General features: G+C 39.3%; 1 protein-coding gene across 1 annotated transcript; it reads right to left on the bottom strand.

Moving 5' to 3' along the window:
* Positions 1–135: 135 nt before the first annotated feature.
* LOC133495972 (caveolae-associated protein 1-like) lies at positions 136–24,298 on the bottom strand. Its single transcript, XM_061811070.1, has 2 exons — positions 23,497–24,298; positions 136–3,400 (listed from the first exon to the last, which is right to left on the bottom strand). The coding sequence occupies exons 1-2, from the start codon at positions 24,022–24,024 to the stop codon at positions 2,516–2,518; spliced, it is 1,413 nt and encodes a 470-aa protein (XP_061667054.1). The 5' UTR covers positions 24,025–24,298; the 3' UTR covers positions 136–2,515.
* Between the last annotated feature and the right edge of the window lie 389 nt (positions 24,299–24,687).

The raw sequence follows: 24,687 nt of genomic DNA on the forward strand, positions 1-24,687 counted from the left end.
AGGGGAGAACATGCAAACTCGACACAGGCGGGGCCGGGATTTGAACTCCAGTCCTCAGAACTGTGAGGCCAAGGCTCTATAGCTGCCACACCGTGCCGCCACACTAAGATAAACATACACACAAAAACAACACTGAACACTAAATAGCTTTTATTAATTATTTAGTGGTTAAGTAATGAAACATTGTACAATCATCAGTTTCAACAATGTTAAATGACTTTGAAGTGCTGATCATGAAACCACTAAAATAAATTGTGCATTAAAAAAAGCTAAAATATTTTATCATCTATCATACGCGTGTCAGTTTTGGCTCAAGAAACTTCTAAATGCAGGGTATGTGCCGGGAGCTGTATCCATTGTGTTCTCTGGTATGCAAAATCCACTACTGTATATGCATTATGAGCGGCATCGTGCTTATTTACAAAATCAAACACGAATTCAGCACATTTCTGCGCCAGAAACAAGTTTTGACATTAATGGCTGTAGAACTTGACATTTAATGCCCTTTACAGCATTTATTTGTACTTCCCCAGCCAAATTTCCCATATCCCACCATCCCTACTCCATGCTTATTTTTGAAAATCACATGCGCGTGGACTTTTATTTGATCTTGCCAAAGGAATGCAGTCATCAAAAAACATTAATTCAAATAGTTAATTCATATGTGTTTGACCCACAAGACACTTATCGAAAACAAGTAGACAAAGTATACAATTGATAACACATTAGTCAAACAAATATTGAAATTGTTGGACTTATACTGTATACCGTATGCCCATTTTAGTGAAATGCTTGTGAATGTGTGTAGCTGAGTTGCATTTTTCATCTCGAGCCAACAAAACCGTCGCGAAATGTTTGAGCCCCAGGGGGCAGGAGCAGACTGCAGGATTGTGCGATTTTCTTTTCCAACTTGCGTGACTATCGGGCTCTTTCAGGATACACAAAGTCGACTTTGTGTCTATCGCGTCTTATGAGACTTACTCTGCATATTGGTCCTTTTCTTAGTTCATCACAAAAAAAAAAAAAAAAGAAAAATATATAAGACCATTAACTAAACCTAGGACCTCAAAATTATCTGATCCTCTTTCTTTGGAAAATGAAAAGAAAGGAATTTGGGATGGTAATTGATTAATTGGTACTTAATGAAGTTGTTTGGAATTTTAGCATGAAGCATGAATAAATACTTTATACTGTTTTCTGTAACATTTTTTCATATTTTATGTATCTACTAATTTCCAACGACATGCATCAAATGAAGGGATTTTCTTTACATTTCTCATATACATTACACTAAATCTGGTTATGAGTGCAGGTGTGCCTGTGAATTATTTGCCCATTTACCCTAGATTTGTTTCAACGCCATCCATTTTCTGAGCCGCTTATCCTCACAAGGGTCACGGGAGTGCCTGAGCCTATCCCAGCTATCATCGGGCAGGAGGCGGTGTACTGTACACCCTAAACTGATTGAATAATTTTCCTGAAATTTTCAGTTTATCATTTAAATACTTGTTTTGAAGGTTAAGGTCATATAAATAAATGGATAAAAAGTGTTGCTTAAGGCTGTCCTCCTCCTGTCAGCATTTTGGGAAATGATTTAATTGTTGGATACCCAGGAGAGGTGGGATTGAATTTCTTGCTTTGCAAGCTGAAATTCCACTAAACATTTTGAAGAGATATGTAACTTTTGTCAGTTCCATTAGCTCCCTATTGAGCCCCCTCCCCCCCTTCTCCCCCACTTTGGATACTGTGGTTTTAAGCTTGTGTTGAATTTGTATTCGTTGTGTTGAACGCAACATGTTTGGTTGTTACATTGCACGTAACTCGTGTCTTTTTTAAACATGCAAATAATGTATAATTTGGAGTGGGGGAGAATACTGTGAATACAAATACTATTCATAATACTTTCCTAGTTGACTGCACACCTACAAATAGTTTCAAATGTGAATGAAAGCAAGGCTTGCAATAAGTAGAGAATGCTAGACTGAAACTGCATGAGAAGGTAAAGCAAGGCAACCAATCCTATTAAGGCATTTATTTAAAAAAAAAAAATATATATATGGCCATGGATTTTTAGTTTTGTTTTTTGGGTTAAGGCCCGCCAGCTCCCTTTGCAAATGCTTTATTTAAATTGGGTCATGATTTGTTCTATTTGCTTTTGCTGCTGGAACGAACACAGCTTTAATACCCCGAAGAAAAGTGTTAGGTCAAATAGCGTCAGTCATTTTCTGAGGCCCTTGTAATAGAATGGTCAAAGTATGATGGTGTTAGTTATTCAAATAATTATTTAAAGATATTTGGCAATTATCCTGGTTTAACTTTACCACATGACAGTTTATAGGCATGGACACATGATGTGATGTCCTTAAGTGAACAAGAGGCCACATAACAAAAGTAAGATCAAATTGAATGAAAATAGAAGAGATCCGTTCAATTCTTACACTGGATTCATTTTTTTTAATACAAAAAGAACCTCATGGTTGATGTAAAACACTTTGTCAAACTCCTTGTTCTCTTTCTAGTCGCTGTCTCTGTCTTTATCCTCGTTATCTTCCATGGCATCATGGCTTTCTTCTTCCTCCTCTTCCTCTTCGTCTTCGTCTTCATCTTCTCCTCCACCATTCATCATCTCCATCTCGACCTCCACCGCACCTCCCTCGACCTCCTCATCCACTTCGTTGAAGGGCTCAAAATTCTGGGAGACCTCCACCATCTCAGTGCCCTGGACGACCTCGATGGCGCCGTCACGGACTTTCTTGACGTGGAAGGTGAAAGGCGGCACCTTGTACACAGCAGTCTTGGAACGGGCGTAAACCACGTGATCGGGCGTGAAGGCTTTCTGCATCTTGTCACGGGATGTCTGCAGTTTCTGCTTGTGTTCAGGGTTGACACTCATGCGTGTTCCTAGCTTTCCCATCTTCTTCTCAATGTTGTGTCGTGTCTTCTCCAGGTTTTGCTTAGCCTTTTGCTTCGTATTCTCTATGTTCTCCTTAGTTTTTTGTTTGGTTTTTTCCAGATTGGCTTTTGTCTTCTGCTTTGTCCTCTCCAGATTCTCTTTGGTTTTCTGCTTGGTTTTCTCCAGGTTTTGCTTGGTTCTTGCCTTGGTTTTATCCATCTTCTCCTTAGAGAATACTGTCTTCAGGTTCTGTACACGCTGTAGACTGCTACGTTTGATACGCTCAGCACGGGTCTCTTCAAGGACGTCCTCGATCGCCACTCCCTCCTCATCCGAGGAAAGGTCTATGGTGGGTTTGTTTTCCTTCTCTCCTTCTTCTGCTTCCTCTCCAGGCCCATCTGTAGCTTCCTTGAGCTCTAGCATACTTCCTCCTCTGCTTCCTGATACAGAATCAGAGACCCGCATGGACTTTGAGACATTGAGTTTGGAGGGAACCTTGACTTCATCCTAGGGAGAAGAGAGAAGGTATTGATAAACATGAAGGATATTAACTGCGCTAGATTTACATACACTCGTTACTAACACAAGATAACAAAACTGATTACCATTCAATGTTTATGATTGGAGTACTGCATTTACTGTCCAACTAAAAGACATTCAGATTTATTGCTTTTACCACCAAACTGTATTTGGCACTGAACTGCAGATTGATTTCAATCCAGTACAATAAGTAGTTAACCAATTCATTTTGAAGTAGTAATTGATATGGAATAGAGGATACCGCTTGAATTTATTTTGTGATTCTTTTTCTTCTTCAGTAGTCGTTTTGCTTGTCTACAGAAAATATTTTTTAATGATCAATGGGGGGCAGTAGAACAAAAGGAAACAAAATTAACCAAGTCAGTTCCTGATCAGCCAACGAATATTTGGAGTACAATATATTCACAATACTGTATCAGACATAATGAAGATAAGCAAAAAACACAAACATGTGTATGCAAATATATACACACAGCTGAGTAATGCTAAGAAAAGTGTCAAATATGTCATAAATTGAAATTGTCTGTGTCTTCCTTACAGAATTCTGTCTGAAAAAAACTTGTTTATTCATCTACTGTTTGAAGCTGTTTTATTGCATGTGGACATTTTTATCACAATGTTAGAAATTGGTATTTAACATTAAGGAGAATGCAACTGAACAGATATGGACATTTGGTATAGCCGTGAAAAGCTCCAGATAATAGGTTTGTCATGAAGAAATGAAAGTGCTGCTAAAAATCCAAAATTAGATTTGCCTGTGGGTTATGATTTGAGTTTGGTAGCTCCTGTATGTTTTAAGAATTCTAATTAAATGCCTGTAATATTGATGTAATTCTCTTTGTTGCCCAATAAACACAATTATAAAAATGATTGAAGTGAGGCACATAATTCACTCGTCAAAGTAATGCAAAAGATGTCCCATTACAGACTAGCTAAACCAGAGATGTTCCCAGTTCATTACATTTGACAGAACCTTGCACTTATTGGAACAAGAGTTCAAGTTTAAATCATCTCAGTCCTACCAGGGTGAGAAATTGCAGAGAAAAATGTACATTAAAGTTGACAGAGGTGAGGGAATGGAAACATTCCTTTGGGCAAAGTGTTGTGTAAGATCATATTTTCAAAGCTAAGCTAAATCTGAGCTTCCCCCAATGCTAACATTACTATGTGATGTAACTACCTCTTACTTACTTGTCCATCCATGTCTGGATAAAAGTAAAATAGTTTCTTCCCATTTTTTATTTATTTATTTTGTACTGGCTTCCTTGGATTTACATGATCACTTTAAAGACTGACCTAAAAGTGTCAGTAGATAGATTTACTTTATCATGATTATGAGCAATGTGAGCCAATTGTGCAAACAGCAAAAAGGTTGGGTTGAGATTCTGAAGTCCGGTTTTTGTGTTAATTTTACAGAAAAATCGACCCGAGTCAAAGACGATGTCACACAAAACATCACCGTACTGTGCAATAATTCAGTTCGGCCAGGATCAAATGATAAACTGGGCATATGTTTTTTCATTTCATTGGCTTTCAATGGGTTTTACATGTACATATAAAGGACCAGCCTCACCAAGCAATGTTAAGAGAATAAAAACATGAGAGAAAGAGAAAAATCTGGAAATAAATCTGAAAGTCTGGAAACTTCTGAAACATTTCAGTTGTGTGACCACTGTAATTGAATTGTATTGAATGTCCATCCATCCATCCATCCATCCATCCATCCATCCATCCATCCATCCATCCATCCATCCATCCATCCATCCATCCATCCATCCATCCATCCATCCATCCATCCATCCATTTTCAAAACCACTTATCCTCACGAGGGTTGCAGGAGTACTGGAGCCAATGCCAGCTGTCAACGGCCAGGAGGCGGGGTACACCCTGGACTGGTTGCCAGCCACTCGCAGGGCACATTGAGACAAAAAGCTGCACTCACAATCACACCTCGGTGCAATTTAGCATCTCCAATTAATGTTGCGTGTTTTGGGATGTGGAAGTAAACCGGAGTGCCCGGAGACAACCCACGTAGGCACAGGGGGAACATGCAAACTCCACACAGGTGTGTCCGGGATTGAAGCCGGAATTAAGAACTGTGAGGCCAACACTTTCCAGCTGATGCACTATGCAGCACGAGTTAAACATTTGGAGCAAAATTATGACTTTTTTTAGTATTATTTGGATGAGATAAAATACAGATTTTGTTTTTCTTGGGCTTGCTGTGAAATCACAACTTGCACTCAACTTTGAATGCACAACAATAACCACATGGATGAAGTATTCCACAGTAGCATTTATTTCTCATTTCCTTCTTCCATCGCCTGCTTTTTCTTGGTCCATCCATCAACCAGCCGTCTTTCTTGCTTTTCCACAAGCACTACATGAGGAGGCCTTTTTCCTCTTCATCTTGTGTGAACCTTCACCTTTGGAATACAATGCACTATAGATTGTTAATGAAGGGCTGGAAAAGATGTGTAAAGGGTGGGGGAGCTTCCTTTTTCCATCATGCTATGTCTTGAAGGTGGATATTGTGAAAGGCAACTCTTGCGCATGTGGTGTTTTCCTTTGGTTGATCAAAACAGGAACAGAATGGAGTCCAAACAAAAGACACAGGAAGATATGCTATAATACTGTCGCATGAACCCAGTCCCAGCACAAATTGGATGATGCTTCAGAGATGTGGAAAAGTGGAAATCTGCCTAGCAGGAAGATGATAGCATCAAAGGCCGGGAGATGGAGGCAAGGGACGTGAGGGTGGGGCACAGAGCGGAGGGGGTCTCCATCCTATTGTTTTCTGTTGCAGCCTGATGGCGGTTTTATGAAGGTATTGTATTGCAGTGTCTTGGGTAAATTTGACCTTGAAAGAGGAATCCTGCCTGGCTTTCCTGACCAGCTGTGTTAAAAGGAAAATGGAAAATATTTGCCTCACTGAAATTCTTGCTTCAGTCTTGGTGAAAAGTCACTAGGATTTCTTAATTGCTTGAAGCACTGTTGTTAGCAACAAATGTCCACGTGGTAAAAAGGTCTTTCCACATCAGTTTTGGAAATGTTTGCTCAAATGAAAAGACATTTCCATTGTGCCCCTAAAATGTGGTTGTTAACTCTAACTGAAAGTCATTTTAGCAAATTGCAGGCCAGAAGAACGTATTTTTGGAAAAATACATCCTAAAGTTTCTGAAATAGGGAGTTTCTTGCAACTTGACCCATTAATACTGGCCAAACTTTTCACAAATAATTTTCCATGTGCAGGATTTAATTTGTTTTTTATTTATTTTTTTTTTTTTGGGAAGGGGGGGGGGCAAGTGATGTTTAAAATCTCGGTAATTTTGATTTGTGGACTTGGAGAAGCCCTTGGAATGAGCTTATTGGTGGATATTTTTAAACTGAAACTTCTCAGCCAACCAGAGAATCAATTAGGAGACTAAATGAAAGCGTCATGGAGACTTTGAGCAATAATCAAGTTTTACTGTTTTACTCTGATTTTAAAGTGTTTTTTTGAGTAGATGTTCTATAGCCTATATCCAGGGCTCCACATTAACACCTGTCAAGCTGCCAAACATGGTTGAATTTCAACAGTGGCCCGTGCCAGCCCCTGAATGGACAAATGTATTTCGATCAGGTAAAAGTTCCACCACAAATGTACTTTGGTTGGGATAGAAAATAGAATTGTGTTCAAATGTTGAGTTGGTAGTAACTCATGGAATCTAGTGACCAAAGTGGCTGTTAACCCCCCAAAATGTTATGTTAAGCCTTGGCAATATAACATTACAACATTTCCAAAAAGGCCAGACAGGTTTAATTAGTCACACTTGAAGTGCTTAGGAAAGTAGATTCTGCAAGCTGACACTGCTTTATTTGTTTGTTTGGATTCCAAGATATATGTACTGTATACCAGTATATGTGCATTCAAAGCTCATACATGTACATGCATCATGAAACATGTTCAGAGTATCTTGGGAAAGTTCAAGCATTCACCATGTTGTGTTGACTTCCTCAACCTCCTAATTTAATGGGACATTGTTCTCGATGAAGCTGCTGTGCCAAAAGGCAGGAAGGTACACACTCTGAGCCATGGAAAATAGACAAATGAGGTATGCGGTGGTGGTGTGAGTGTGTGTTTATTTGATTGTCTCGACCAGGCTGCAGAAACAACATGTTCTCCTTTGTGTTAGCAAAACAGGAGAAACGATTTCCACACTCAAACCAAGGAAAATTACTGAAGTGAAAAAATAGAATCTAACACAGCTGAGGAAAAAATTGAGAGGTTAATGAAATCCATTTATGGTTGAAGACTTGACATCACAAAACTTTGACTAATTTTATGCATGATGCTTTAAGGGATATTATAGAAATTTAACCATCATACCAAGAATATATGTCTAACTCTTTTAATGTACACCACAACAAACAAAAACATGAGATGTACTGTAGGGACTGTTGCTCAGTTTGTAAGATTAGGTACCTTGGGATTTCGTGACTGGATGATCGTCGTTCATCCCGGTGGACACAAAAAGAAAATACAACTAGTTGTTTGAGAGATGCTAATCAGGGTGCTGACAACTATTGGGGTTCCCTTGAGCAAAGCACTGACCATAATGCATATGTACATGGATGCTGAAGCCTTCTAATGTAAACAAATAAGAAAACCTCTGCTATGTGTGTCATATTTGACTCATTTAAGGACAGGAATTCCTTTTCATGGAGATCAAGATTTGTGAAATTGCAATTAAATAATTCAGACAACCTGTTCAGTTCTGTGCTGTCTGTACATTTCTGTTGTGCAAGGTGGCGGTTATGATTAATAATTAAAAAACTTACAGTAATTGTGTCACCTGTTTGTATAATTCAAATTGATGATGTGTCAAGTGTCACTCATATCATATGTTCTCTGTCCATTTGTATTCTTGAAGGAATCTTGATTTAGAATCAAACAATGGAAGTGAAACTGGTAACGATTAATTTGAAAATGTTTCATGACATGAACAGAACTAGACTTCTTCCAAAAGTCAACCCCGTTAGATGTTTGAAACTGTGTGTGTGCAGCAAAGTTTGTGTGTTGCTGAGATCAGCTAGCTGATACGATCAGCACCACACAGCATTTCTTTTTCACGGTGTGTCTGCATGATGACAGCATCCATCCACTCTCCCCACAACACAATCTTTTCCACTGAGATCACATATTCGGATACATTTAAAAATATATATATATTATAATTATTTTCAAATTCCCTTAAAAACCCAAATTATCATTGCAAGTTTTCTGTGTGAGGAGGCTTTAATTTTTTTACTTGGCTAGGAATATATACAGACTTCATAGCTTTACTAGTACTACCAAGATCCTGAATTGTTTTAATGGGGGTTTTAACACAATCCTCAGGAAACATGTTGAGTGTTGAAAAGCTGTTTCTCAATATAATTATTCATCCATCCATCCTGGTGGAGTTTTCTCTGGGGAGGTGGCTATATAACTATATTAGAGAGCAGTAGTTACTGACAGTATTAGGTTCCCTCACACAGGCATGCACACTTCTCTTGGAAATAGAATTGCAACGGAGACACCAATATTTGACTGATTTAAAGTGAAAGTCAATCATCAATTCCCATTGTCATGTAAACTCCATGGTGAAATTGTCCATTCCCCCGTAGGCAGTGGAGTTCAACGCCATACCTCTTTAATGCCTTTTATGTTCCAAGAGAACTGATTGCGCCCTAACGAGCAAACAGAGCTGAAACAAAAGTGAACTCTTTACTCAGTATATATATTTACAAGTATCTAAACATACATTTCTGTACATTTTGAAACATTTTATTATCATGTTTTAATTTCTTTCATTTTTGCATTATTCAAAGTGGGGCTGTAAAACGTTGGCCTCACAGATCTGAGGTCCAGAGTTCTCCCTGTGCCTGCGTGGGTTTTCTCTGGGCACCCACATCGCAAAAACATGCAACATTAATTGGACACTAAATTGCCTGTAGGTGTGATTGTGAGTGCGGCTGTTTGTCTCCATGTGCCCTGCGATTGGCCGGCAAACAGTTCAGGGTGTACCCCGCCTCCTGCCAGTTGATAACTGGGGTAGCCACCAGCACTCCCGTGACCCTCGTGAGGATAAGCGGCTAAGAAAATGGATGGATGGATGGATTATTCAAAGTGACCACGTAAAGCGGTAGGGTGGTGCCACAGCGCCCTCTATTGACAAGCCGCCTCTGTGTCCCAATATAGAAAAGGACCAACGGGTTATGTTACAGCGGGTATTGTTTATGCACCCATCCAAGTTATTGGCATCTACGAGTTATTTGCAAAAAAGCAAAAAAAAAAAACAAAAAACAAAAAAGTGTTTTAGCACAATCTCTAAATGAGCATTTGGTTGGATGACTTCTGTGTACAACTTGTCTGTGAGTGACTGTGTGTTTGTTCACACTGGAAGTTTTCTGCCCTCAGCCCACACTGCAACCTCTCATCAGCTCTGCGTAGAGGAATCCCACCATAACACACCCCTCTCTGTTACTGTTTTCCTGTTTAAACTTCAGCTACCATGAACTCCCCTGCTGCTGAGCCAAAGCCAGATGTCTTTGTGAGTGTGTGTGTGTGCATCTGTTATACCTGCATAAGCAACATCAGTTCTGTTCCAACGTAGGAGTGCACATTCCATTACACGCCTTACACATGAAAACACAGTCCCACACGCACGCACACGCGCACACACACATGCTGAGGGATTTTCCAGTAAAGGCAGGAAAACATGGAATCGTCATGACTTAAGTGGTGATGTCAAGAGGAACTGAATGTGGTTCAAGAAGCAAAGGGGGACACCATATTTCCATTTTATAGTGGCCAAATAAACCAGTCCATTCAGTCATCATCATTATTATTATTATTATTTTTACTTTAGAATTCAATGCAGTGACTTCATGAACACGTGAAGTTTGCCAAGTGGTCATGGAATTGTAGGCTTACCTGAAAAGACTAATTTTCTTGAAGACAAATGAAGGTTTAAGGTTGTAATTTTGTTATGATTGGATTGGACTTGATTGTAAGTTCACTATATCATGGAATTTTTTTTTCAATGTACAGTGCTGTGGTTGTCAATTGCTCATTTTTACCATGCTTTTTTAGATTTTTTATTTTTTATTTTTTGGTTTTGTTTTTGCTCTAGTTTGATTATAACAACAGGAAAAATGGCTGTGAATTTTCTTTGCAGGGTGCATGATGTGTGCGTGGACATACGTGGCTTTGTCCAGTCAAAGCAGTTTGTCCTTTTTGGAAAAACAAATTTTTCAAGGGAGTACCATGGGAAAGCGTGTGATGGTCACAAGCAGCATAAAAATCTTGGGAGGGAACTTACTATTCCTCTCCTTATTTTTCCAGTAGTTCCCTTCAATCACAGCTATGGGACCAGAGAGAGAGCCAGATTGCTATATAAAGTGATGGCATGCCACAGCTCCCTGCGGGGGGAGAGAAAGGGATGAGTCACCCCGTCTGGTGTTGCACTGGAGCATGGTAGCGTGCTTCTCTTGCCCCACCCCGCCCACCCCCCCCCTTATAATATTACATTATTTTTTAATTCTGTCTACTATTCCTATTTTTCTTAAATTTCCTTCCAATTGCACAAATTCCCTTCATTCCTTACCTCTTCCCACCTGCGTTTGTTTTCCAATTCCTTTGTGGTTACCTTGCAGCCGCTGTTGGAAAGATGACTAAATGCAGTGTATTAGATCATTGGGAATGAGACAGATCAGCATCAGTGCCATGGCAACATAACAAACATTTCTGTATGTTTTAGTTCCAGGTAACACAAAACGCTACAGATAAATTTTCTCACCCCTTCTGCTGTACTTTTACAGCCACTAGCTAAGAAGATGGCGCTGATGTCCAGTATGTCGACTCAGACCGACATGGTTTGCATTCACTTCTCATGTGGACTTAAACTGGGCAACTTTGTTCTTATGCATCCATGAATCTCACACAAAATAAAGATTTCATGAAATGTTTCCAAGGTTGCAGACATGCTTAAGTGAGGAAGCTCTGAAGTATTCACTCTCACCCCTCTTAGTTCTCCCTGCAAGACACAGCTTGCTATTGTCAGCTTTCACTGTTTACCACATACTTTGGTTTAGGGGCATTCTGATCATGTACTTTCATGTTGATCCATACAGATACACACATATATGCAAATGCATGCACACACATGCAAATGTGCTCACAAAGACACGAAACTAACCTTTGTTATCGTGTAAACAAAGAAATTTAAGTGGGATATATTGACGTAACATACTATATGAAATTGTGAATTGATATTTCTGAACAATATTACACTAGTACCATTTATAAAGCGTTTTAAAAAGAACTTTGTAGTTGCTCAGATTTAATGGGACAAGCACCGTGTTACCCCACCCTCCCCCCTTTGCTCCTCACTTGTTCTATATTATGTACATTTCCCCACAGTTGACTGACAGTGACATGCACCCAGAGTCACATGACAGTGGCCGTTGCCATGGCCACCTCATGTTAGTCTTTTCAATAACAATGGAGGAGCTTGGCATTTATGGTGAAATTTATAAAGCTGGAAAAGAAAGTGGTTTCCTCCACTGCTGCTTGTCTTTGTGCCCGAAAGTTTAACATACCAGGAATGTTCAGTTCGCACTAGTGTCATGGAGTCAGAAGTAGGGCCCAGCCAATTTGGATTTCTTGAGGACGATGCTGGTTCTGATAATGGATAGGTTTCCAATTACGCCATCTTGTATGTCATTGAGGTCAAAGAACACAGGTGATAGGTGAAGCGTGTAGTTTTTTTTTCCATCGTTAATTTATCCGCTTGGTGACATCATAGGAAACCTATCCATTGGCAGAATTTCATTCTGCTAATTGAGTAATCGGATGATTAATAAAAATGATACAATTGATAAAATAACTTACATGTACAACAATAAAAACATAAATTACAGGCAGAACCTTTGACTGTTTTACAGTACTTTGTTCGTTGGTATTCAACTTTATAACAGAGTAAAAAAAATTAATTCCCCCCTCACCCAATATTTTGCTTTGTGTAAATGTCCTTATGTTATTCTTGTGTTGTAATGTGTTCATGTGTGGGGAAAAAAGGCGCAAAAATCATTTTGAAAAAATCCTCCAATTTTTGCTGATAGGAAGAGGGCTAAAATCGGCCAATTAAATCGGCCAGCCAATTAAACAGCAGACCTCACAAATGGCTACTCACAAGTCCAAAGGGGATTAGTGGAGTGCAGCGTCAAGCAGTAGAGGAGATGGGAGTGAAATGGTGAGGCGGAGGAAAATATTTGATGCTGTTATTTTGCCTTTTGCAACTCTTTACGACCAATTTTCAAGCATTTGGATTTTCGGGCTTCCGAAGCAATTTATACAAATGTATAAAATATGATTTAAAAGAGTTTAAAACATCTCGTCCCTATTTCTCAACTACTGTAATCTTCTAAAATTAGACTATATCTTTTTTTAGGTGGTTTTGTGATGGAAAGCAACATGCCAATATGACTAAAAAGGATTTATTTAATATGCTTAGGAAACGAATTCCGAACTGAAGTGAATCTGGAACAATGATACTTGAGATTATACTTCTCAAAATAGCAAAATATTGCTAGTTTTATTGTGAAGTACAATTCCCCCCTCGATCTGGCTTGTTACACAATTTACAAGAAGTTCTACACAAGTGGAGTGGCAAAAATGCAAAAATGCAAAAATGACTAATCCACTGGGCACCTGCAAGGATTAACAACACATACCAAAACTCTAACAACCAAGAAAGTTTCAAACAGATAAATAAACTGACTCAGTAACATGGCAGCCATTACCTATACAAACTCAAACAAAAACTGGATCAAACCAGAACTGAACACAATACACAATGTAATGAGATGAAACACATGTCCAATCTGGGAAATTGGGCTCATGAGGAGCATTTTTTTTTAAATCGTAAATCAGAAAATGAGGCACAGGCACTCGTGAATCAGGAATTAAGGGATAAACCCAATCATTTAAAACCATGAAAATATCAAACAAAATCAGCCCTCTAAACCAGACTGTGAAATGATCTCAAAGTATTTACATCGATATGGTCACTGGTTTGTCATCACAGGACTACAAAGTCATCTGACTTTTTCATATTTCAAAGTGAGTCACATTTGAGAAGCACTTGGAAAAAATTACTGATGAACATCTGCCTTATAGCGATGACAATACATCCAGTACTATTTCCTTCTTAACTACCAAGTAAACATTTGAGTATTAAGTGCTTCATCACAACAACTCTTTTTGTCTTTTTTTTTTAGGCCAGTATCTTAACAAGCCTTTTAGAAGATTTATTACTAAAATCACATGAACAATGGAGTCATATGAGGAGACAAAATGTGATTATGTTTTAGTATCATCACATCTTGGGAATATGAGTCATCCGTGTCTAACTGTGGAAAAGCCAAGAACTGAAAAAGTAGTTTGTGTAAGACAGGAGTTTGATGCAGTTTCAATACAAAGGACAACCACAGTCCAGGCTGTTGTCATTTATGGGTTGCCAGTTATGGAGTTGCCCACTGAAAGCTAGGGTTGGGTGGGGGGCAGCACCTCAACATGATAAACTAATTCCAGATCCTCAATACAGTTCAGTTTAGCTTTTCGTGGTGCTGTGCAGGAAATCAAATTTAAAAAAAAATCATCTGCCCTTCGTCAAAAGTATCACACAGGCGGGACACAGGGTAACAATCTTGGTCTGTTTCAGCCTTTTTTCCAAGACAAAGTCAAGAATTGTTTGGGGAAGTTTTCTTTCACGAACAATTAATTATGTTACAAAAGTAAAGATTCTCTATCAACCAGTGACTAAGCTCCATCCAGTCTTTTAAGTCCTGCAGTACTGTGTTTTTTTACCCAAAAAGGGTTGCCTAAATGCTACATGGTATGGATCAGTTATAAAGAGTCGATACCCTCCACATGTAGAACAGTGAAAATGCAAAACCATGCTATTCCAAATTTAAACCAACTGTGATGGTAGCAATGAATGACTTTTTCATGGGACACCCCTCCTCCTGCCTAAAGTCCCCTTTGGTAGGCTCCAGTCTAGATCAATGAGGACAAGGGGTCCCAATTCCCTTTTCTTGTTCCTGACAACCTTATTAGACTCAGGAAGCATTTTATATAAACAATTCTATGTCGTGGTGTAAACGTTAAGGCAGGTTCTTTAGGCAGTGTACCAGATTTTCATGACCAAACAGGAACACATTCTCAATGGCTCTTTCCTTCTCACAATCCAACAAGTATGTGATAGGTGCTATTTTTAGACATCTCTGTCTTAACATTGTCTCCATACTCTGATTCTTTAATCCTCTCACCCTCTTTACTTTTTAAATTTTGCCCTCATAGATGATTTCAACGACTTGATTTCAAACACACACACACATACACACCTTTTGGATCTAATGAACCTTAGAAGGAACACTCCAGAAAAAGAAAAAGTACTGGTCTTTGTTGAAAGAACATTTCACACAATCTGGCTTGTAAACTTAGCCCAGAGCTTTTGAGACTATGATGTCCATATTTGGGCCTGGGTCGACCCGTGAAAGAGAAGGGCCTTTGCTCATGATACATTTTGAAATATAACACACAGCCCGTGTATACTTTCCAATGTAGCAAAATGCTCTGTGTCATTTTTGCAAATCTTTCTGCTGATTTCATATGAGGAGCAAGTGGGACAGTGCCACACCAGATACAACATATTATGACTAAAATAATGTTACCTCTTATTACATGAAGAATAAATAAATAAACAAATAAACAAATAAATAAATAAATACAATTGAATAAGCAAAGGATTCCACCAGAAACAGAAAATCAGCAAACAAGTGAATTTGTAAATTCTGAACTGCAAATACATCTATGGTATGGCAAGGGTGATAGACTGCCAATATCATATCGCTAACAATGATGTCCACTTGCTAGAGTCTAAGCTGCACTGTATTTACAAATACAAGACGGGAGGCACTTTCTCTCCCCAATTGTATAGGATTTGTGTTGGAACTTGGGACTGTTTTGTACTGTACTGAATTTTCCGCACAGAAAAATCTTAATATGAATACTTGCACAGTTACCCTCTTACTCTTTAGTGAATTGTGTCTGCAAGACAACATTTTTTAATCACCTGATGCTTGTGAGTCCAGGATTGTCATACTTTTAAAAGGTCAGGATCCAGAGAAGCCCAAAAGAATGTTTTAAAATATTTGAAGATAAAATTATTATTGAACAGTACGGTATGGTGGCGCAGCTGTAGCGTGTCGGCCTCATAGTTCTGAGGACTGGGGTTCAAATCCTAGCCCCACCTGTAAAGCTTTTCTTAAAACATCTCTTCACCACCAGCTGCTTTCAGTGAATCTGTTATTAAGTTTATTTTCTCCCCCACATTCCGAGAAGATGCTTTCTTTTGGCTGGCTCTCATTTGTGTTATGCTATTTAAAAATACGGTTATGTAATTTGAGGCTAATCAAGTAAAGTCCATGAATAACATGTGACTGCAATAGTAAAAGAAGTCGAGCATTGCAAAATTATTCTGATACCCATGCCATGTGGGCACCTCTTAACGCACTCAAGATATGTATAAACATGGTTATGTAAACACACCAAATGGATTTTTGTCATGCTGTGATTGATGGTAGGTAGGAATTATCCCTTTTACACCATCAATTTTTTTCAGTGTTTCATGCATTCATCTATTTTCTGTACTGCTTACCCTCCCTAGAGTCACAGTTGTGCTGAAGCCTATCCTAGCTATCTTTGGGCAAGAGGTAGGGTCACCAGGCAATCTCAGGGCACGTCCAAACAGACAACTACTGACACTCACATTCACACCCATAGGTAATTTAGCCTTCAATTAACCTACCACACATGTTTTGGGGATGTAGGAGAAAACCGGAGCTTCCGGAGAAAACCCCAGCAGGGAACAGTTTGCACCGGATCCTTCGACCCTTGTAAGGATAAGCAGCCCAGGAAATGGATGGTTGGATCATCATTGAGTAATGAGAATATGGGAATGAAAAAAAAACTTTACTTTGACAGAAACATTGGGAGTTCAGTGAGTGACTTTTATGCCGCTTGAACAAGCTCAAGTTCCTTTTGTTGCCCTTTTCACAATACCCCATTGACTAAATTCATCCAGGGTAGAGTGAGCTGGACAGGCTGCTAATCAGTAGAAGATAGGAGAAAATGTGGGGATAATCCCTTTTAACTACAATACAGTGTATGTACTGGAGGACTATTTAATGTTTATATGGAAGACCAGCTGAGTGAACAAAATGAGTATGTAAAAAGCAAATAAAATGTGAGGACTGGAACAGGAATGAGGGTTATGGGGAGGCGGGTTGGGCGGGCTAGGGCGTGGTTGCTTGAGGAGGAAAAGCCGTGGAGCGAATTATCCACATGGGTGGACCTTAGAGGTGCTGAGTGGGAGGAACAGGGAGGCCGGGGCTGGAACAAAAACGATTCCACGTGAAGATGAGTAGGCAGGAGGTTTGCACAGAGAACAATGGCTGCCTGTGCAATGAATCAGCTGTCTAAATATGGCCTCTGTTCTTCATCATAACACACCCAAATCACCTATCACAGTGGGGATGGATTCCTTCAGCACCTTTACATTGAGCTCTTACAGTTTAGCATGTTGACCCATCACTGTGATGTGTGGGGGAATCTTGGGTCACAAATTCTTACTGTGCACTTTATTGTCCTCTGGACTTATCTTGTCTTATCAGTCCCTACTGGACAGTGTCTATCTTGCACGTAGCCATATTTAGGACAAAGGCGCATGCGCGATCCCCTTGGAGAATTGGCATTTTGCGGGAATGGCGGACAAGGGTGAGTATTACATTTATTACAAAGCAATAGTTGCAAAAGCCAACTCGGTATTTAAAAGGATTAACTGAGTGTATTATGCCTTATTACTTGACTTTTTTTTTTTTTTTTTTTTTTTTTTTTTTGCTGTGCACCATGCCAAGCGTTTGTTAAATTTAGATTCCTAAACTTAACTTTACACTTTAATGATATGAATTATATCAAAGGGATTCAGGAACTTGACTTGTCTTCAGGAATTTCTGTGTTGTCCCTCAGGCGTTATCAAAGGTTGAGTCATTTTAGATCAGGTTTGGTAAAATTAACTGTTTTGGGTTTTGTGTTGTGATTGCATAACTATGGAATGGATTAATTATTTTTTATTATTATTATATTTTGTTTGTTTGGGAAAAATATTTGTAAATGAAAGATTTCAGAAATGGTCCCAAATTGCATTTATCTTACCATTATTATTTTTTCATTATTTTATTTTCATTTCATTATTATTTGTTGGGCTTTTGTTCATTACTGACCCACCCCGAAATATACAGTTGTTAAATTTTGAATTGGATTAGCCAGCTAATAAAGATGCTGTTTTCCTATTGTTTTTGTTATAATGGATGCCTTGTTGTTGTAATACCTTTTTTGCAGATTTGACTTCCTGTCTTTGTCCCCGCTCCCTCTATTTTTTTCCTGTTGTTGTTTGTGTTTATGTAGTGAGTCAATTTGAGTATTTGCTTTCATCCCTATCTCTCGCCTTATTTACCGTACAATCATTACTCCCAGATTCAGTCACCTGTGATTCTGAGATTTTTTTCATGTGTGCATATGGATATGGTGCAGGTAGAGGATTTATTTTGGCCAAACTCGAATTTTGAATTACAAAAGGTTGAGGAAATCTGTTTTCTGACATATACCCGGGATCCATGAATATGTCCAAATTTATGTTAATTTTGATTTGATATTCACATTTTAATGGTTTCCCTGATACTGTAGGGCTACTGCTGCTGCTACAGCTCCCGTCTCATTCCAGTAATAAATGTATTGATAAAACTGATCAGGATATTTATGCAGCATGCACAAACACACAACTGCAGTGACTTTGTACAGTACAAAAAAAGAAAAGAACTGCATAATGATGTCACACTGTAGTCGTGACCCCTTACACACCTACGGTAATTATGCCTTTGATACTACCCTCTTGTCCTGCATCAGTACCTTACACCTCCAAAGCTGTAAGAAAGTAAGATTTGATGGCCAGTATGAAAGGGGGTAGAGACACCCAACTCCTGTACTGTTTTGTAAAAAATAATGCTTGTTTAAGCCAATTTTCTTAATGTCAGCCACTTTGGAAAAGAGGTCATCGTTTGATGACCTTCTGAAGTCGAGAGCTGTAACAGAATTTCCTGCTTTGGAAAGGAGCCACCACTAAATATTTTCAAAAGGTTGCATAAAGCCACAATATTCTACAGCACAGTCAACAAGTGGGTGTCCAGGATCAAAGGCAGAAAACAAGAGCCTAGTTTGAGTGACCCCCGTGACAAGCAAAGGAGCAGTAGAACATTTTCAGCAGTCAATCCTGGGACAAGTGCCACGGTCAAGGCACTCATCAAAGAATATCATACAGTGACATCACAATCATCCGTTATCATTGGTGACATGAGCTTAACCCCATACACATTTGGCACTCATATGAAAATGACAGGAAGAGGAATGGCATTAACAATTTAAAAAACACAACCCCCACCATACTTCATTTTTGAACAGCATCAAGATATTAAGAACAATTTTGAAAAATTGCCAAATTTATCAAGTCAATGGGCGTATGCACATCCCCTTCTGAGTTACACGGAGTTATTGCAAAAATAGAACTTCCCTGGTTGAACCAACAATGTCATGAAAACTTTTTATGACCTCACTTTTGTAAGGAAATGGTAGAGTGAAGTTTGAGTGGTTGACAATTGCTAATAAAGCACATATTAAGATCCACTGTTCAACTACAAAGGTCCTCTCGTGCTGTGTCCTCCCTGGCCGTCTCATGTAATAAACAGCAGTCAGTAGCTTTGTGTTTTTATTAGCAACAGCGTGCCAGGCCGAGTCTTTTCTTAACATAGAACAGCTTCAGTCCACATCCCATCAATCCAAGTCAGAAAAGATCAGAGCCTCAGACCCAAGTTAAAAACAATATGGCCAAACATAAACGTAGTTGTAATTTGTGTCAAACTGGCATGAGACCAACCCTTTCCCACCGGTCATTTGCTGCCCACAGCTCAGTTTTTACTGGCCTGCTGCATATTGTAAAAATAACATTTCACATGGTCCATGTCAAGCTTGTGCTTGCTTTAATTGGATTAAAGTAAAATGAAAAACAGGTACAGAAAATGCTAGAGGGATGACTGATTAAGCAAATGTGTGGCTGTCTAATGGGAGAGAATAGAAAATTCCGAGACACTGTGAGAAAGAATATCAAACAACTCGAGCACTAGCCTCCCCCAGGAACATCATCAACAGATCACAATTTGCCCAGAAAATTTTCCCACATGGTTGCCCAACCATGAGCAGGGTGGCCATGCAAGTCCCAAGTCTATGGTTGGCGCGGCCATGCCTCGCCACCTTCTGGCGCCGCCCCTGCATATATAAGTATCCGGAACAGCAAGGCATATGATGCTGGATTTCCAGTATATTGTAGTTCATCACATTTGTTAAATCATAAAAAGAGAGATAAATAATTAAGGAAGAAGAGATGTGGGCGAGAATAAAGGAGAGAATGTGGATATGTGTATGAATGTGGTATTTTAAATGATGATGGTTTGCCCCTTTTCATTTTTAATAGGATGTAATCTGCAACTTTTGGATGGTGTGCACCGATGATTCAAATTTTCTAAATTTAATTCATTCAAACCCCCCCAGTCTTGATGCCCTGTCACAAAACGTTTCCTCTCACAGGTCATTCTTGGTACTACACTTTTGCTTTGGGGTGCTAATATAGTATGTATGATGTGGTATACTGTGTTGGTCATCTTAAGTACAGAACACACAAAGTGCAGTGAGCACATACATGCAAAATTATTAATCATTTTGTGTGGCGTCCCTCTTGATTCAAAATCTGTTAAAGATGTTAAAAATCTTTTTCCTTGATGACACTGTTATTTAATAGGCTATCAGAAATGTATTAATTATTAGATCAGTGCTCCATTGAATGATTACTGTAATTATTTTCTCCCACACAAACAAGTCCATGTGCTGTGGGTCAAGGGCCATATGGGAATATGAGATTGTAGCAACATACAAACACCTGCTCTTATAGATGCAATAAATTCCTCAGGGATCACAATTTATGGGACATTTTTTTTATAGCACTACATTACACTGTGCTAACTTGTTGCATGTGTAGGAACCCTAATACACCCCCCACCATTGTATCTAATTCCACTTGCATTTGATTATTATTATTTTACGTCCTGTTTTGAATAGATGTCAAGGAAGAATTGCAGCATGTTTCCGCAGGCCAAATACAATGATGTGGAAGACCTGATCTAGCCCAGGGGCCTTGAGTTTGACACCTGTGCTAAAGAAAATTGATGGATGCAAGCTAAAAAGGTTAAGCATTCACAACAAGGGTTACTCTGCAACCACACCCCTTTCGATTTTTTTTTACAGCTTTATGTTTGAACATTGCCATCAACAGTTCTTAATGATTGTTGACTTGTCTGCAGCATGACAAGAAAACAAATTAACAAGTGTATGAAATGTAGGGTATGAAGTTCTGCTTCCACCAGTGAGAATGCTTATATTGTCCTTACAGACTACCCCCCCCCCCCCCACACACACATTCTGGGCTCCGCTTGCACAAGCCAAAGCCACTGGCCTCGCTCAACCTCCTAGCTCTGCACCAGGTCGTCATGGTGATGAAAGCGATTATTTTTGTTTTTCCTGGTATGCAAACAGGAACCAATATACAAGCGGCAGTCAAAAATAATGAGTTCCATTTAATTTAACCAACACATGATTGACATTTTTTCCCCCAGAATTTTTCATGGTTTGTACTTTAAATACAGGTTTTAAGTTTTATTGAAAAAGAAAAATGTGTATAAACCTGTCAGCCATTTTGGAAATGAGGTCATTGTTGGGTTCATCAGAAGAAGGTTGCAAAATGTATACGGGGAAGCTAGGCTAGACACGAGAGCACAGTCAAAATGTGTCCAGGATCAAAGGCGAACAACAAGAGCTTACTTTTGAGTGACCTCCGTGACAAGCGAAAAAAACAGAAGACCATCTTCAGCTGTTAATCCTGGAATAGGTCAAGGCACTGTTCAGAGAAGATCTTCAAGTCACCCATTGATGATATCACCGTCATGTGTCATCATTGATGACATAACGCTAACCTCATACTCATTTTGTTAACCTTTTGAAAATGCATTGCCCTTATAATTACGCCCCACAACACTTTGACTAAGTCGTTTAGAGGAAAGAACAAGCCCACTGGCCTTCGTGCCACAAAATTGTCGAGAGTCACATTTTCAGGGCACAACAGCACTATTGTGGGAACAGAAGACTAAAAAAAAAAAAAAGTCCTTTCATGTCACCATCATAGCTTCATGTATTTTCTTCTTTGTGTTTTTGTGTTTAAACATGCTAAAATAGGTGCCAGAGTTGAGTATGATTTGTTGATATTGTACTTCAGTTTTTGGGGATGCCTTTCAGGATGTCGTTAGGATTCAACATTTCAACATTCTTTGCTGTTGTATTTGTATCTTTAAAGAGGATGAATGAGATGTTATGATTACTGCCAACCAGATCCGTAGATCAAAATTCTAGGCACAAATGGCAACAATCTTAAATTTTACGTACATTTCACTTGATTTTCCTTGATTATTAACGCATTCTCACTTTTGACTTTTTCTTTAACACAGTCTCTAATTTTTTAAAGAAGAAAGAATCCAGAGTGCATTTGGCAAATACGCCCTTTGTATGCTCATAGTGAGTGTGGCCTGCCGAAAATGGAGCTTTCATTTGAGCAGCTGCATGGAGAATGAAAGAGACAGAGGGAGAGAGGTTGGTCCAAGACATGATGTCTGAGTCAAGAGTGGAAACTCTGAATGTTCTTGTGCCACGGTGCAAAAAGCTGCAAGCCATTATGCATCAGACTGCTGCCTCACAGGCTAAAAAAAGAAACAAGGCTCCTCTGAAATCTTCTTAAAGCAAAGAAAAAAATAGCTTATCTTCCAGTTTAGTATTATATTGAGTATTTTCTTCTCCTATGACCCTTAACACAACATAGGACACACTAGTGGTCTTTTCCATCTTTTTTTTCCTCTGAAAAGGGGGAAACGAGTGAAAGAGAATTTACTTTCCAAATGGATTATGTATGACTTTGAGAACCAGTGAGCGTTCTCACATGTGAAGGCTTGTATTCTTCAGGTCTATCCATCATGTCCTATGGAAGGAAAATATCTGGAAGGCACCTGGAGTGGATTCCAAGTGTACAGTAGGGGTGGGGTTGGGCTGGTGCAAAATAACATCTGGGATGAAAAACCAAATGCAGTACAAGGTACGAATCATAATAAAAGTAATACTTTTTCTAAATGCAGTATTTGGTCGACTACTATCCCGATAATACCATTTCACACAGCTCACCCACACCAGCAGAAATGTGGTATATTAGAATCTGTTTGAGTTCATATATGTTGGAATACTTATGTTATATTAACACTGTTAGGGAGAAACGTTCTTGCCAAATTTTTTTCAGTTTTATCTATACTGTATGTATATATTTTACAAATCAATACCTTTGGTCGCTCCTTACATAGGACTGTTTTTTTTTTTTTACTGACCAATTGTTGACCAATTTTTGATGATGCAACAAACATACCAGTTTTGGTTTTCCTTAAATGTAATGGCTGAGGATCCAAGGATTTCTCCCAACACCAGCGCCCAGCAATATGCAAATAGTACATTTTTTGTGATCCAGCAGTGATGCAAGACACTTCAATTCTTTCCAGCAAAAATCAACTCTAACCACACCCTTGAAGTCTTCCGTGTCTTAATTGACTTCCGTCCTATTAAAAACCAGTAACTGTATACTAAACGATTTTCATGCAAGAGAAACAATTGATTATTTCCATATCAGGTTTTCACTTTCATTTGATAAAGTGTATGAGGTTTTGGCCGCAAGAGGGCCACACCCATTAATTCCAACCTTACAGTTTCTTGCAGTCTCACCCACCTGGTAGATCATGACTTTAAAGTTGCGTCTCTTTAGCAGCTCGGCCTCATTGGTCTCCAGCTTCTTGATTTGTCCTCCTTGCTTCTCCAAGGTGGCTCTTACAGTTTTGACATTGACGCTGACCTTCCGGACTTTCTCCATCATCTTGTTGACGCTGTTGGATGTGGTGCTATGGTTCTTGGTTAGCTTCGTGAGCTCGCCCTGGATGTTGGTTACCGAGCGCTCCATCTCTTGTTGCCTGGCCTCCAGCCCGCTCTGGGTTTGCTGGATCTGGTCCACGGCACCAATGATCTTATCAAGCAAAGAGAGCACCAGCACCCCATTCACCTGCTGGTCTGACTTGCCAGACTCATCCTTGTCTTCCGTGGCCTCCCCCTCTGTTTCCATGATGGACAGCTCTTTCTTAGCCGCTGCAAGGACATCATCTTCATCTTCTGAGTGTTGGATGTTGACCTCGTCGTCTGAGATATTGAGGGACTGTGGCTCTAGCTGAGCGCTTGAGCACTCCATTGCTTCCATTGCTGCCATGTCAGTGAAGTTAAGTTAATAGTTCAGATGTCTTCAAGTTGTTCCTTTTGGTCCCTGCTGCTGGATTTCTCACCTGCTAGTAAGCCTCTCTTTCTAGTAGTTTTTTTTTTTTGTCTCAGGCATAAATGCACCCTGTCTGTCTTTGTTCAACCCTGTCTTCAGGCCACTTTGGAGGTGGTGCCAAGCAAAGCTGGATGTTACCACATAAGCACTGGGATATGAATGCCTCACCAGGCAGAGAAACCCCGAAGTCAAGCTACATCCAACAGTGATTTCTCTCTCTCTCCAGCCACTTTTTTTTCCATTCGCCTCTCCCCCTCTCATCAAACCACTCCCTTTCCCCTCCCATACACAAATTTGGGATGTACGGAGCAGGAAAAAAAGACTCCAACTCGTAGGTCCACCCCTTTTCTCCTATCAGTGTGGTTGGAGTAGTTAGAGCAGAGCTGAACTGATTTGTGTATACAAATGTTGAGACCCTGCAGAAATACTGTAGGAATGTAAGCCATCATGAAAATACACACTAAAACTTACTGTTGTTCAGGGGCCTTTCCAGCCTTTACTTAATGTCAAAATTGGCACAGCACTATCATCATCCCGTACTGAATACAATATTAAATTTCAAAAATGCATTCTCCCCTTTGTTTTATTGCAAAAACAAAA

Source organism: Syngnathoides biaculeatus, chromosome 22 (genome assembly GCF_019802595.1).
Source record: "Syngnathoides biaculeatus isolate LvHL_M chromosome 22, ASM1980259v1, whole genome shotgun sequence".
NCBI lineage: Eukaryota > Metazoa > Chordata > Actinopteri > Syngnathiformes > Syngnathidae > Syngnathoides > Syngnathoides biaculeatus.

Bases quoted from the DNA above. Each gene is read 5' to 3' on its own strand.
- LOC133495972 (XM_061811070.1), bottom strand. From the start codon at position 24,024: ATGGCAGCAATGGAAGCAATGGAGTGCTCAAGCGCTCAGCTAGAGCCA. The intron at 3,401-23,496 runs GTGGGTGAGACT...TCTTCTCCCTAG, and splicing joins TTAAAGTCATGATCTACCAG to GATGAAGTCAAGGTTCCCTC.